Here is a 13,516-nt window from a genome sequence, read left to right on the forward strand (position 1 = left end):
TGTGCTGCTTTGTTTGCTGTCATGGATGTCCTTCCAGGAAAGAGCATGTGGCAAATGCAAACAGCTAATAAGAACAGAATAAGGGAAAAGAGAAGTGCAGAGCTGGAAATAGTTCCTTACATAAAGGACTAGTGCCTCAATCTCATTAGTGTCTTAAGGAGCGGGCGATTTGCCGCCTCTGACTGCCACGGTGCAAACCCCAATCTGATCAGCAATCGGCTTTGGGACCCCGGCAGGTGCCACGTGGCACCAAGTGCGCGGCTGTGCCCCTTGGGCAGCCACTCCACTGCCCCGAGCTCACAGCACTCATCCCAGTCAGCGTGTGCTCAGTGGGAGCATTCCCATGAAGCCAGAGCTGCTGTCCCACAGCCCGTAACAGGAGTCACCGCTTCAGAAAGCCAGGCACCATGAGGCAACAGTGGACCAGGCGTGCGAGTCTCTTGGCCAGCATGAAGATAGGGAATCACCAGGGCCGCTGCCGGACCCTGGAGGAAGAGGAATCCCACATCCCATTTGCACAGGACAGCCTGGTAAGGCAATGGAGCTCCATGCAGAATGTGGCAGACGGAAACCAAGAGAAGAGCCAGACTCCCATCCAAAGGAACAAATACCTGCTCAACATTAACGTAGGTGGCAAATCGTTCCAGATAGCTTACAAGGTACTGGCCAAGTATCCCATCACCCGGCTTGGGAAGCTGGCCCTCTATACAGACCCTGTGAAGAAGCTGCAGCTCTGTGATGACTACTTGGTGCAGAAGAATGAGTACTTCTTTGATAGAGATCCCTCAATTTTCCACTACATCTTCCACTTCTACCGCAGTGGGGTCCTGTGGATGATGGATGAGATGTGCCCCAGTAACTTTGTGGAGGAAATCGAGTACTGGGGAATCCATCTGAAATACTCCCAACGCTGCTGCCGGATCCTGTTTGAGGAAAAGCAAGATGAACTCAGTGAGTACCTGAAAACAGAGAAGGAGCTAGAGGCAGAACTGGAGCCCCTGGAGTCAGGGGCGCAGTTTGATGGCAAATTTCTGGGTCAGTTTCGGAAGATGGTCTGGAACCTCATTGAGAACCCGTTCTCTTCTGTGCCAGCCAAGATCATTGCTGTCATGTCGAGCTTCTTTGTGCTTATCTCCATTGTGGGCATGACACTGAGCACAGTGGAGGAGATGAAAAACAAGACGGGGAAATTTTGGATGGAGCATATGGAGATGATCTGTGCCATCTTCTTCACCTCCGAATACCTCATGCGGCTCATCTCCTCCTCCAGCTTCAAGAAATTTCTGCGGGCAGCGTTTAATGCTGTAGACCTGGTGGCCATCCTGCCCTTTTACATCCAGATCCTCTTTGAAAATCTGGAGGATGGAGACATACAATACCATGAAGAGCTGCACAAGATGGAGAATGTGAGCAAGCTGGGCAAAGTCCTCAAGCTCATCAAGCTCATGAGGATCTTCCGCATCCTCAAGCTGGCGCGTCACTCCACCGGCCTCCGGGCCTTCAGCTTCACCATGCGCCAGTGCTACCAGCAGGTTTGCTGCCTCCTCCTCTTCATTGTCATGGGGGTCTTCACCTTCTCTGCTCTCATACACTCAGTGGAACATGATGTCCCCGGCACTGACTTCACCAGTATCCCCTACGCGTGGTGGTGGGCAGCGGTAAGGTGTGAGCAGCTTCTTCCGGAGAGGGGTGGGGGAGGCTCCGTGGGTAGGGGCTGCCCCAGTGCTCGGGGAATTCACCACTGCTGCTGGCCAGGAGACAGGAAGGGCCCAGCCTTCCCACCAGCTCGGTAATGGTGGGAAACCCAGAGGCCTGCACACTCTGAGAAGAGAAATCAGAGGTTTGAACTAAGCTCAGAGGCTCAAAACCTGGTGCTGGGGTGGGATGGTGGGACAGGTGGTGGCCTGGGAGCCTCTAGGTCTGAGCTGAACAAGTGGGATGGGACTCAGCCCAGACTTTATCTGTCACAGGACCCAAGTGTTGGGTGGATGCAGCCTGTGGGCATGGGGACAGCCACCCTGGGCAGTATTGCAGCCCTGCTGAGCTTGAGAGGCACAAGAGCTTGTGGGTCTGAGATGGGGAACCCAGGGCTGTATGTGGGACCCACAGTCACACTATGCCTCAGCCTGTGTCATGAGAGCGGACACAGACTGGGGTGTGCTGCCCTTTTGCTGCCCTGCTCACTCCAGGAGCCGGCAGCTCTGCAGAGCTGAGCATTATAATAAAGCTGGGATTACCTCCAAGATGGGGAGCAGCTAAAGCACTTGACAGCCAGGGGTTATGAGGGCATTTTGATTTACAGATGAAATGATCCCACAGATCATTTCTGCTCTTATAATCCCCCTTGGCCACAAAGGCTATCTGCTTCAAATTCATCCCTCCTCGAGGAAGGGCAAAATTACTCAGCAATATCACCAACTTCAAGCATTTCAACATCCCAGGCTGAGCCTGTCCCTGCGAGTACACCTCCCTGCCAAGCCCAAACCTCTCTGCCTCAGCTCTCACCCTGTCCCCATAGCCCTGCTCCCCCTTTACTAAGCATGGTTCATTTCCAGGCAATGCCTCTGTTTCCCCTGGAGGGAGGCTCCAGGAAGCTTTGTTTCTTTGAGACCAGGCAACTCATGGCCAGGAAGCTCTGGAGCCACAGCTCTGAGGGGAAGGAAGCTCCAGCAGACACCGGCTGCTGGGGAAGGCTCAGCTCAGGGGTGTCCAGCTGCCTTTGAAGAGGCACACACAAAGCAGTGAGGGAGAAGGGTCTGGCCTCTGATCGCTGCTTCTGGGGCTCAGGCAGCCCTTTCCTTCAGCTCTCCAGCCTGCTGGGCACAGCCCGGACAGTGGGGCCCTGGCCAGGCAGGCTCTGGAGAGGGGACAGTTCTGCTGGCTGCCGTCACGGTCTGGCACTGGTCACAGGGGACACGTGGCTCCACAGAGGGGCGGGAGGGAGTGAGTTCCAGCACCAGCCAGCGGGGTCTGCTGGGCTTGTTTCCATGGGATTTTATCCTTTCCTGTCCCTGCACAGGTCAGCCTCTCCACCGTGGGCTACGGAGACACCGTGCCTGACACAATACTCGGCAGGATAGTGGCATTTTTCTGCATCTCCTTCGGGATCATCCTCAATGGAATGCCCATCTCCATCCTCTACAACAAGTTTTCTGACTACTATGCCAGGCTGAAGGCCCATGAGATAAGCCAGTCACATCAGCTTTCCAGGAGGATCCGCTTGAAGGAGCGAGTCCTGCGGAAGTTCTCAGAGTGCTGGAGAGCTGAGCCCCGCTATTACCGCTGACCACAGGCTCCCCACCCCCCAGACATTGCCTGTCCTGGCCATCCTCCCAGCAGGTCCTGTCCCCCAGGGAGGCTCCGAGCTATGGGCAGAGTCACAACAGTGCCGGGGCTCTGCTGTTGCACAGGGGCTGCTGCCAGCTGGGTATTCCCTCACTGCTGCATGCCAGACACTGCTGTCCCTCAGAGCTGTCAGTCAGAGGCGGCTTGGAGCTGTACGGCCAGGGCAGGGTGTTTGTCTGCCATGGGCTGAGGCAAGGGGCACCCTGACATCACGGGGAGTGAGTGGTGGGACTGAACTGTCACCTGTCTGAGGCAGGTAGCCCAGTGTGACACCTGTGCAGGTGCTGCTCTGTTCCCCATGGAGTGGGACACACACAGGCTCCCCCTGCCCAGGGCCCTGTGACTCCTTCCCAGCCAAGCAGCCCAGGCCTAGTCCAGTGTGGGGATTTGAGTGAAGGCCCAGAGGAAAGGCTACAGCCATGCATCATTCCAGCCAAACCTGCTCTTCTTCCCACTGCCCTGGAGTCTGGGGCACAGTCCTGACTTGGGATGCTGCTGTGATGGGACCCACAGGCACTACAGGCATACAGAGCTTGTAGCCAGAGCACCCCCAGGAACAGGCATTTAATAAACCAGGCCCAAACCCTTCCTTGTCATGGATTCTTGTCCAGCCACTGTGTGTGATTCAGTAAACTGCTCATCATTTGCGGTGAGGAGGGGACATCTTCCCAGCGCTCGCAAGTCCATCAGTACAAGGACAGGGCTCTCAGGAATGCAGATGAGCCTGTCCATGCTTTAGTTTTGGAATGAGGTGCCTGGGCCTGAGTGCATTGGAACTGGAGCTGGGACATGCATGTGATCAGGACACACCAGTTGGCTCTGCCCTGTGTTCACATCATGGGAGGCAGCGGGGGACACATCTGGGGGGCACAGGGGAAGGATTCGCCCTCTGGTGTGGGACCATGTCTAGTCATTGGGCCTCCTGAAGGGATACACCCTTCCCTTGGGTGGGATGGAGAGAGGGACCTCAGGCTGCAGAGAGGGTTGACCTGGGGAAGAGCCAACAGCTGCTGGTGCTGCTTCCAGGTGAGCAAAGAAACTGGTGCCAGCCAGGCAAGGGTGGGATTCACTCACTTGTAAGCTGGGCTTGGAGATGCAGAGGTGCCAGGGGACTCCTGGTACCAGCCTGGCACTGTGGCGAAGCTGCCAATGTTGCAAACTTGGAAAGAGACTTGGAGGGGCCGAGCGCTCTGGTAGGGACAGCCACACTCCCACTGAGAGCTGGACTGCAGGGGACAAGGGGGCTGTGCCAGCAGGTGTGAGGGGACCTCTGCCCTGACCACCTACACCTACACCCACTCCCCAGTACCCACGCTGACACCCACCCTCTGTACACCTCCCAAGCGCTGACCTGACCCCACAGCACTGGGCAGCTCTGGTTTCCACCCCATTTCTCTTCCATGAGGAACCTTCTCTCTGGGCACAGCAGTTTCCTCTGACCATCTTCCCCCAGAGCCATCCCGCCCCACTGTCCTGGTTTCAGCTGCAATAGAGTTCATTTTCTTCCCAGTGCTGGTACAACACTGTGTTTTGGATGCAGGATGAGAATAATCTTGATCACACACAGATATTTTGGTTGTGGCTCAGCTGGGCTCACCCCAAGTCAAGGACTTTTCAGTCTCAGGCTGTGCCAGCGAGGAGCTGCACAAGAAGCCCGGGGGGAGCACAGCCAGGGCAGCTGACCCAAAGTGGCCAGAGGGATATTCCATGCCACAGAACATCCTGCCCGGTGTGTAAGCTGGGGGAGCTACCCGGGAGGGGCTGACTGCTGCTGAGAGACAGGCTGGGCACAGATCAGTGGGTGCTGAGCACCTGGGTATTGGGCATCACTTGTCTGTCTTGGGGTTTATGACTCTCTCCTTTTGGTGTCTCCCTTTCCATTACAAGTATTATTAAATATGATCATATTTTATTTTATTTCCATTATTGAACTTCCCTTATCTCAACCCACAGGTTTTACACCTTTTCTTCTGATTCTCCCCCCCATCCCACCGGGGTAGAGGGTGAGGCCAGTGGCTGCGTGGTGCTTGGTTGCCATCTGGGGTTAAACCACGACAGCCACCCCTCACCCGCCCCAGAAGCATCAGCTCTGGGCTCCTCTACACACACCCCTGTCCCACCCCTGACCCTGTCGCCGCATTCCCCCAAGCACCCCCATCACCTGCTCATCTCCCTGCACCCCCAGCTGCAGGCTGCTGAATCCTGAGATCATTTAGCTTTCAAGGAGTGAGGCACACCAACCTCCCCTTGCCCCTGGAGACTGCTGCAGCTGGATCTTCATCCCTCCATGTGCACCCCTTCCCTGTGCCTGCGAGAAGTCTGCTTGCCCTGTTCCTGAGAGCAGTTCAGAGTCCACAGGCAGCCTTCAGAGAATGGCATTTTTAAATAGTTGCTCTGAATTCATTTTACAAGTCACAGCAATGCAGGAATGTACAGACATTTACAGGACACTGTACAGGCGATTTCTGTCATATATTAGTGCTCTTGCTATATACATATAGTACAGCCTGCAGGAGCCTCTGCATGGGCAGGGACACCCATGCCCCCACACAGGGCACCCCAAAATGGAGCTGCTGCCCCGGGGCTGCTGGGTCACACAGGCTCGTTTGGGTTGATTTAATCAGAGCTTGGCCCTGAGCCTTCCTGGGGCTGCCACTGTTAGGGGGTGACACCATCCAGGGCAGAGCCAGCACCCCCTTGCTTTGCTCGTCCCAGTCTCTTTGAGAGGGTTTGTGGGACCCCACCGATGCTCTGGAGGGAGTGGGTGCAGCCTCCAGTGCGGCGCCGTTTCCAGCCCCCTGCTCCTCCCGCCTCAGTGGCAGCCGCAGCTGCCGGCCACCATGTCATCGTACTGCTTGAGGACCACGTTCTCATCGTCATCGAAGTAGAGGAGGTTGATGGAGTAGAGCTTGTCGGGCACACAGCAGGGGCTGCTGACGCCCTCGCTCAGCTTCAGGGCGTTGATGATGGACTGCACCGTGGCGTGGTTCGTTGGCCGCATGTTCTCGCCCAGAGGGAAGGGGCAGGAGCCTTTGCAGTGGAAGGCGTTGTACCCCCGTGGTGAGATGATCCAGCCGGACCAGCCGATCTCCTCGAAGTCCACAGACAAGGGATGCCTCTGGCAGGGCTGGAGCCGATCCAGAGACCGTGTACTGCGTGACCTGCCCAGCTTGGGCACCGGCATCTTGGCAGGGAGATTGGTAGCCTGAGGTTTTAAATCTGTCAGAAAGGAGCATCAAATGCCATTAGCCACTGCATGAGCCTGGGGGGAGGGAGAAAGTACTGCAACCCCCCCGGCCACCCCTCCCCACAGGTTTTGTCTGCAGCCCTCTGGTCACAGCTTGTCACCAGCCCAGGCAGAGCCACCAGGAGGTGACACCCTCAGTCTCATGGCCACCCTCAAATCCAGCTTCACATCTGCAAGCAGGCAACACTCCGAGCAGGCTACACCAGAAACGAGAGAGCCTCTCCCTCCAGCCAGGGAAGGAGGTTTGGATTTGAGGAGCCCACATGTGGGGAGCACCCCCTGGGAAAGGGATGTTGGCACTGAGGGAGCCGTGCCAGGCGTGTGGACCCACCTGGGAAGCCGGCTGTGGGCAGCGACGCTCCCCGGCGCCCGTCGTCCGTGAACAGGACCAACATGGGCTTCTTGCTCTCATGGTGGCTCCGGCCAGATGCAAACTGCAGTGGTGGGGGCTCAGGCGGGCTCCCCTCCAGGCCCTGGACTGTCACCAGCAAACCCTGGTTGCTGCTTTCATCTTCAGTCCAGTCACGAACCTGGGGAACCAAACCAGTGTCACCATGGACTGGGACAGGCACTGCCCTGGTGTCCCCACAGGCAGGTCCCAGGCCAGCAGCAGGACATTGTGAACTGGGAGGCCACACTCCGTGTTCCACGGGAAGAGGTTGCTCTGGGGCTGCAGCACAGGGGACACTGTGGCAGGAGCCAGCACCAGCGCTCCCTGCAGAGCAGTGAGACAAGTTCCAGGAAGGATGAAGCAGCCCCCGGGGCTCTTGGCAGGCCTTTTGCCCCCCCATCCCAAGATAAGATGTATTCCCCCATGTCACTGCAGAGACTGCACACAGGAAACTGCACTGAAGCCTGAAAGGCTGCTGTGGGTGAAATGGGTTAAAAAACCTCCTGCATGTGAACCTCCAGGATTCCCTCTGTGCTGCCCAAAACAGAGGAAAAGTGACTCACAGCCGGTGTGATGGCAAAGACCTCCCAGCCCGAGGTCTGCAGCGAGACACGCCGGGCTGCCAGCAGCTTCTTCCCTCCGGGGGTGTCCAGCTTGTCCTTCTCCAGCACCTGGTAGACACTGACCTGGGGAAGGCAAAAGGTGGTCACCCCGGCATAGCCTGCCCAAGGGGCTGATCCTGGACAGAGGGGTGGGGGGAGATGGGGAATTGTCAGCATGGATCTGTAACAACCTTGGTGTGCCTTTGCTGATGTTTGCACAAGCCAGAAGGGTAGATATTTAAGAACCCGCCACAGTTAAATCATCGTGATTTTCTGTGAAACATTTTTTTATATGATCCCAGAGCCAGGCAACATTCCCACTGCAGGCAAGTGACCACAGTGTGCCAGTGGCATCCCTGGGCACAGGCTGGGGGACAGCCCCATCCCCCCCATCCCATCCTCACCTGGCAGAAGTGGTGCCTTTTGGGCCCATCTGTGACCCTCGGCCAGAGGCGGAAGAGGTGCAGCTCTGCCGTCAGGATCTTCTCATTCTTGGCCACGCTGGAGAGGACAAACAGGAACCGCATCTCCTCGCTGTGAGCTGGAGAGAAGGATGGGTTGAGAAGAGCAAAACCAGGGGCAGCACCTCCACCGGCCACGCTCAGCCCCTCCCCACAGCCCCATCCCAGCGCCACAGGGACCACCCCCCACGCCCCCCTTACTTTTATCCAGGAAGCTGCGAACAGTGTTGCCCTCCAGGATGTCAGGGTTCTTGGTGACACCATCCGCATTGGCGACAGTGTTGAATAGATCCACCATGTACTGGGGCGGCTGCTTAAAGTGAGCTGGGGGGGCCGGAGGGTCTTCCATGCCAAAGACTTCCAGGAGTTTCTTCAGCGCCTCAGCCCGCCGGCTCGCCACGCTGTCTGGCCTCGGGCATGTCGTCTTGGCCAGGGCCAGCAGCAGCAGAACAGTCCCCAGCATGGCTCCGTGCTCCCTGTCCCAGCACAACTCCCCCCGCCTCCCCGGTGCTGCATTTATAACTCACTGGAAAGCTGGATTGGAGTGAAATATGCACAGGAGCAATCAGGAGGGTAAAGAGAGCTAATTGCCATGCTAACAAGGTGAGAAGCCCGGCTCCCGGGCCCCCTGCACCAATTAGCCCCAGTACACAAGCGGGAGGCAGGACGGCTCACCAGGCACTCCCGGGGCTGGCAGGGGACACGGGGGTCTGGGGCCACCAGCGCCTTGCCAGGGTCTTGGCTGGGCTGCATTTGCTCTCCGTAGGAGACTAACTGGATTTTAATGATGGCACTAATGGGACAAATCGGAGGACCTTTGTGTAGAGGAATGCAGCCCATTAAGATGAGCATCCCCTTCCCACCCCGGTCCTGCCGCAGCAGCTCGTGCTGAGAGCGAGGATGGTGGCGGAGGCTCAGTGCCACACTGGTGTCCCCATCCCATGTCCCTGTCAGGCGTGCAGGGTGGGGTGCCCGGGGTCCCCTCTCTCAGTGGGGGCAGCCCAGGTTGTGTGTCCCGCCGGGGAGCGAGGCCACGGGGCAGAGCAGGGTCCAGCAGAGGACCCGGCGGTGCTGCGGCCCCGGGCTGTGGGGTCACACCGCAGCAGCAGCAGAACCACCAGAATCCAGCTGCCTTTTTTTTTTTTTTTTTTTTAAAGGGCAATTGGCTTCCTGGGAATTGAAAAGCATTTGCTCCTAATTCCTGAATGCTTGAGCTTAATGAAATATCCGGGTGGTGGGATAAAAGCCAATTCTACAGGTCTTGTTCCCCAATCACAGAGAAACCAGGCTGGTGCAGGTGGACACGACACACTGTACAGCTGCCATGGGATTGAATGGAAAAAATTAGCATTAATTAACTAATTCAGCAACCGGCTGAAGCCCTGCCAGGACCACCTGATGGGAGACAAGGTGAAGGCTAATGTCCAGTGGTGCCTACAGTTTATTCCACCCTAAAGGGCTGTTAATTATGCAGAACAGGCACGGCGGTACCGACAGACTGGAGTTAATGGAGAGAGAAAACTATCAGTATCCCCGGAATCCTTTCCCTTCTCTGCCCGGCTCACCAGCAGCATGTCCCACAGGATATCTGGGGGTGCCTGCAGAGGAGACAGTTCTGCCCCAACATGCCCAGCTCCTGCTCCCCTCTCCCGACTCCGGCTCCAAAGTTTGTTAGCGGGAGCAGCCAACCCGTGCACACCCCAGCCCGTGCCAGACGGCTGCATCCTCCTGGGATGCTGGATGCAGAGGGGCTGTGGAGCTGCACAGCGGAGCCCCAAGGACCTGCAAATTGCCCATGATGTTTATTTTACAAGCTACAACACATTTTGTAGAGGGTTCATTTATACCCGCTGGTTAAAGTAGCTTTTATTCAAAAAATAGCCTTCTCTCATTTACATATCCCACAGACAGTCTGGCGGGGTCTCCAGGAGCCCCACCCGCAGCTCCCAGCCCCGATACCCCCGGCAGTGGCACTCCCGGATGGCAGCGACGGTGCAGACGTGGCCCCGGCGGCTCCGGAGCCCGTGAGGGGCACAGCGTCTCGGGGCAGCTTCTGCCCGGGCCAGGCATTCCTCCCCGTCTTGTGACTCCCTGCAGTTAGAGAAAAAACAGCACATCCCCAGTACACCAGCGTGTACACAGTACACCACCGGCCCCCCATATCCTGGGCCTTCTGTTCCCCCTCGGGAAAAGGGCAGATGCTCTGGAGCAGGATGGGGGAGAAGGGAGGCAGCTTCCTTCCTGCAGCATCTATTCCTTACTCGTGGAGTAACTCATGAGCTGTCACCTCCTCTGCCTGAGCAGAGCAGGTCTTTCTTCCTGCATGGTTTGATTTGCTTCCCTTTGCATGCAAAGAATCCCAGAATGGTTTGGGTTGGAAGGGATCTTAAAGCTCAGCTCATCCCAACTCCTGCCATGGGCAGGGACACCTTCCACTATCCCAGGCTGCTCCAAGCCCCAATGTCCAGCCTGGCCTTGGGCACTGCCAGGGATCCAGGGGCAGCCCCAGCTGCTCTGGGCACCCTGGGCCAGGGCCTGCCCACCCTCCCAGGGAACAATTCCTGCCCAAGATCCCATCCAGCCCTGCCCTCTGGCACTGGGAAGCCATTCCCTGGGTCCTGGCCCTCCGTGCCTTGTCCCCAGTCCCTCTGCAGCTCTCCTGGAGCCCCTTTAGGCCCTGCAAGGGGCTCGGAGCTCTCCCTGGAGCCTTCTCCTCTCCAGGTGAGCACCCCCAGCTCTCCCAGCCTGGCTCCAGAGCAGAGGGGCTCCAGCCCTGAGAGCATCTCCATGGCCTCCTCTGGACTTGTTCCAACTTTCCATGTCCTTCCTGTGCTGGGGGACCCATGTTTTTATGTCTACAATCAACACACAGTCCTGCCCCTTCAGCCTGAGACAACTGTCTGGACCCACCCTGCCCCAGCCACCCCCGACTCTTCCTGTCCCACAGCATTGCCAGCAGGTGAGGGACAGGAGTGGCACATCGCAGGCTGCAGAAGCCACTGTCAGGATCTGTGTCTGCTGTCCTGGGACACCACAGGCTCTGTAACCACCCACCCAATCCGGCCCCATCCCGGCAGGTCCGGCTCTCCCTCCCGGCACAGCACAGCGTGGTGGGTGAGCTGGGGGTGCTGCCCAAACCCTGCTCCGTGTCCCCCCCACCCCGGCAGCCGCAGATGCGCTGGGTGAGAGGAGCAGGGGCAGCTCCCACCTGGCCCGGAGTGCGGATGTGCGGGAGGGAGAGCGGATGGAGCCTGGCAGCTGTGCTTACCTAAGCAAGCAGGGATCCCCCGAGGAGCAGCTGCCCAAGCACCTTCCCACATCGATTTCCTGCAAAGATTTGCAAAACAAAGGCACGAAAATCCCCTGCAGCACCTCAGCAGGGACACCCCAGCACCCTCCACCCTCCCTCCAGCCTCAGGCTCAGCATCCATCCCCAGAGAAGAGCAGCAGCAAGGCACAGCTGGTAAGAAGTATTTTGGGGGCATAGCAGTGTTTTAGAGTCAGAAGTGCCTGTGCACAAAGGTATGCTCAGCGGGACAGCAGGGTCTCTGTTGAACTGAGGACATACTTAACAACTAAATATTTAAAAATATATATATAATTGTTGCTTAATTACTTTTTTAAAGAAATCCCCAGTCCAAAGAAAAAGCCCTTTGTTCCTTTATGGCCCTGATGTATGCACGAATTAGTGGCAGCAAAATACATTTTATAGCACGAGAGAACACAAATGTGAGATTTTTACCTCTCTAGTTTGATGCCAGTGTGAAGCTGCCGATGTTAGAGCATCCACCCAGCAGTTCAAAGCCCGCATGAGGGCCCAGGTGAGCCCACCAGAGAGGAGCCAAACCCCTGGAAACCTGCCTTGAGCCGTTCCTCCCCGTGTCCTGCAGAGCTCTGGACAATTTCATAGTAACATTCCACCTGGGAGACAGGATAGCATTTTTCCTTCATTTCTCAGTTCTCCAGTGTCCGAAACACCTCCCCACCATGTGGGTTTTTGACCAGAGCAGTGCTGAACTTTGTGGGCACACAGAAAAGTCCATCTGCAAGGAAACAATAAGGAAAATTAACCTGGAGCTGCACCCAAGGCTCCTGTGGCAGCAGCACAGACCATCCAGCTTTTGGCATCCAGCACCCGCTGGAAAAGGCTGTTCTCTGTGTCAGGGTCCCAGCTGGGAGTTTGGGGCTCATTCCTTCACCAGCTCAGGCCTTCAGTGGTAGGTTTTGTTCCTCCATCCCAGTTTCAGACCACGAGGAAAGGGAGGTTATTGTGGGTGCAAGTTGTGAATGCTGTCCCTGACCCTGCAAAAGCTCCAGTTCTGGGGAGCGAGCACAAGCCGCTCCGTGTTATCTCTGGGAAAACTGTATTTGAACGCAAAATACCGATGGCAGTGCTTTTCCCAGAGCCACATTCTTACACCAGGGAATGGGGGAAAATAACTTAGCACTCATTCAGCATTTCCCTCTGGATTTGCCAGGGACTGTGCCCTGAATGGGCTTCTCGGATGCTGGAGCCAGTGTTACGGGCTCTCCTGGAGATACATTCCCCAGGCACCTCCAAAGGGTGTGCTCTGTGCTGGGCTCTCCACAGGAGCACCAACTGTGGCATCTGCCACCGTGGGATGGGGGATAGAGGGAAGGGAAGGGAAGGGAAGGGAAGGGAAGGGAAGGGAAGGGAAGGGAAGGGAAGGGAAGGGAAGGGAAGGGAAGGGAAGGGAAGGGAAGGGAAGGGAAGGGAAGGGAAGGGAAGGGAAGGGAAGGGAAGGGAAGGGAAGGGAAGGGAAGGGAAGGGAAGGGAAGGGAAGGGAAGGGAAGGGAAGGGAAGGGAAGGGAAGGGAAGGGAAGGGAAGGGAATGTCCCAGTTCTGGGGTGTGGGATGAAGTAAGGCTGGTAGCAGAGGGGTGGAAGGGGGAGTTGGGCAATGGCCCCAATTTTGGGAGTGCAGAACAAAGTCCTGCTTTGCCTTTTCTTTCCCTATTCCAGCTTTAACTCAATGAAAAATTCCCAGGACACAAAGCAGTTCTGTCTGGATTTGACAATCCCGGTTTGGTTGCAGAGAGCGGGGTGGGGGCCTCTGGGTGGGCACACCAACAGCCACATCCCTGCTGCTGTGTCACCACCACACCAGGACATGCCACCGAGGCAGGTCCTGATGGCCCAGGCAGGGGCTCAGCAACTGGAGAGAAGGAACAAGGGTCCTCCAGCTGCACCTACATCCTCCTTGGAAGGGCAGAGGCACAGACTGTCCTGCCTGGCTCAGTCTCAGCTGATGAGAACATCAGAAAGAAACAACCTTGTTTCTGTGCTTTTCTCCCCTCACCAAATAAATTAGGGTTAAAAATCTCCATTTCATGAGCTAGAGGAAGGGGAGAAGGATGGCTGAGCTGATGGCCAAGTGGGTTTGGGCTCTATCTAGGACCTGGTCCTGCCCTGCCCCAGTCCTCGGGTGTGGGTCCTTCATGGGTCTGTG

General features: G+C 56.9%; 2 protein-coding genes across 3 annotated transcripts; one reads left to right on the forward strand and one right to left on the reverse strand.

Annotated features, from left to right (window-relative positions):
• The first annotated feature begins 201 nt into the window (after positions 1-201).
• LOC125317891 (potassium voltage-gated channel subfamily V member 2-like) lies at positions 202-3,945 on the forward strand. 2 transcript variants are annotated; one of them, XM_048288057.1, is made up of 2 exons: positions 202-1,663; positions 3,020-3,176. In XM_048288057.1, exons 1-2 carry the CDS (start codon positions 408-410, stop codon positions 3,078-3,080), a joined length of 1,317 nt encoding a protein of 438 aa, XP_048144014.1. In that variant the 5' UTR covers positions 202-407; the 3' UTR covers positions 3,081-3,176. The 2 variants fall into 2 exon arrangements, with proteins under 2 accessions (XP_048144014.1, XP_048144013.1); XM_048288056.1 differs by having other exon boundaries at positions 205-1,658; positions 3,020-3,945.
• A 2,212-nt stretch (positions 3,946-6,157) lies between these two features.
• On the reverse strand, positions 6,158-8,509 carry LOC125317814 (bone morphogenetic protein 2-like). Its single transcript, XM_048287920.1, has 5 exons — positions 8,248-8,509; positions 7,990-8,126; positions 7,547-7,669; positions 6,924-7,122; positions 6,158-6,564 (listed from the first exon to the last, which is right to left on the reverse strand). Exons 1-5 carry the CDS (start codon positions 8,507-8,509, stop codon positions 6,158-6,160), a joined length of 1,128 nt encoding a protein of 375 aa, XP_048143877.1.
• Positions 8,510-13,516: the final 5,007 nt, after the last annotated feature.

The sequence above is a fragment of the Corvus hawaiiensis genome, chromosome 28, assembly GCF_020740725.1.
Source record: "Corvus hawaiiensis isolate bCorHaw1 chromosome 28, bCorHaw1.pri.cur, whole genome shotgun sequence".
In the NCBI taxonomy this organism is placed as follows: Eukaryota; Metazoa; Chordata; class Aves; order Passeriformes; family Corvidae; genus Corvus; species Corvus hawaiiensis.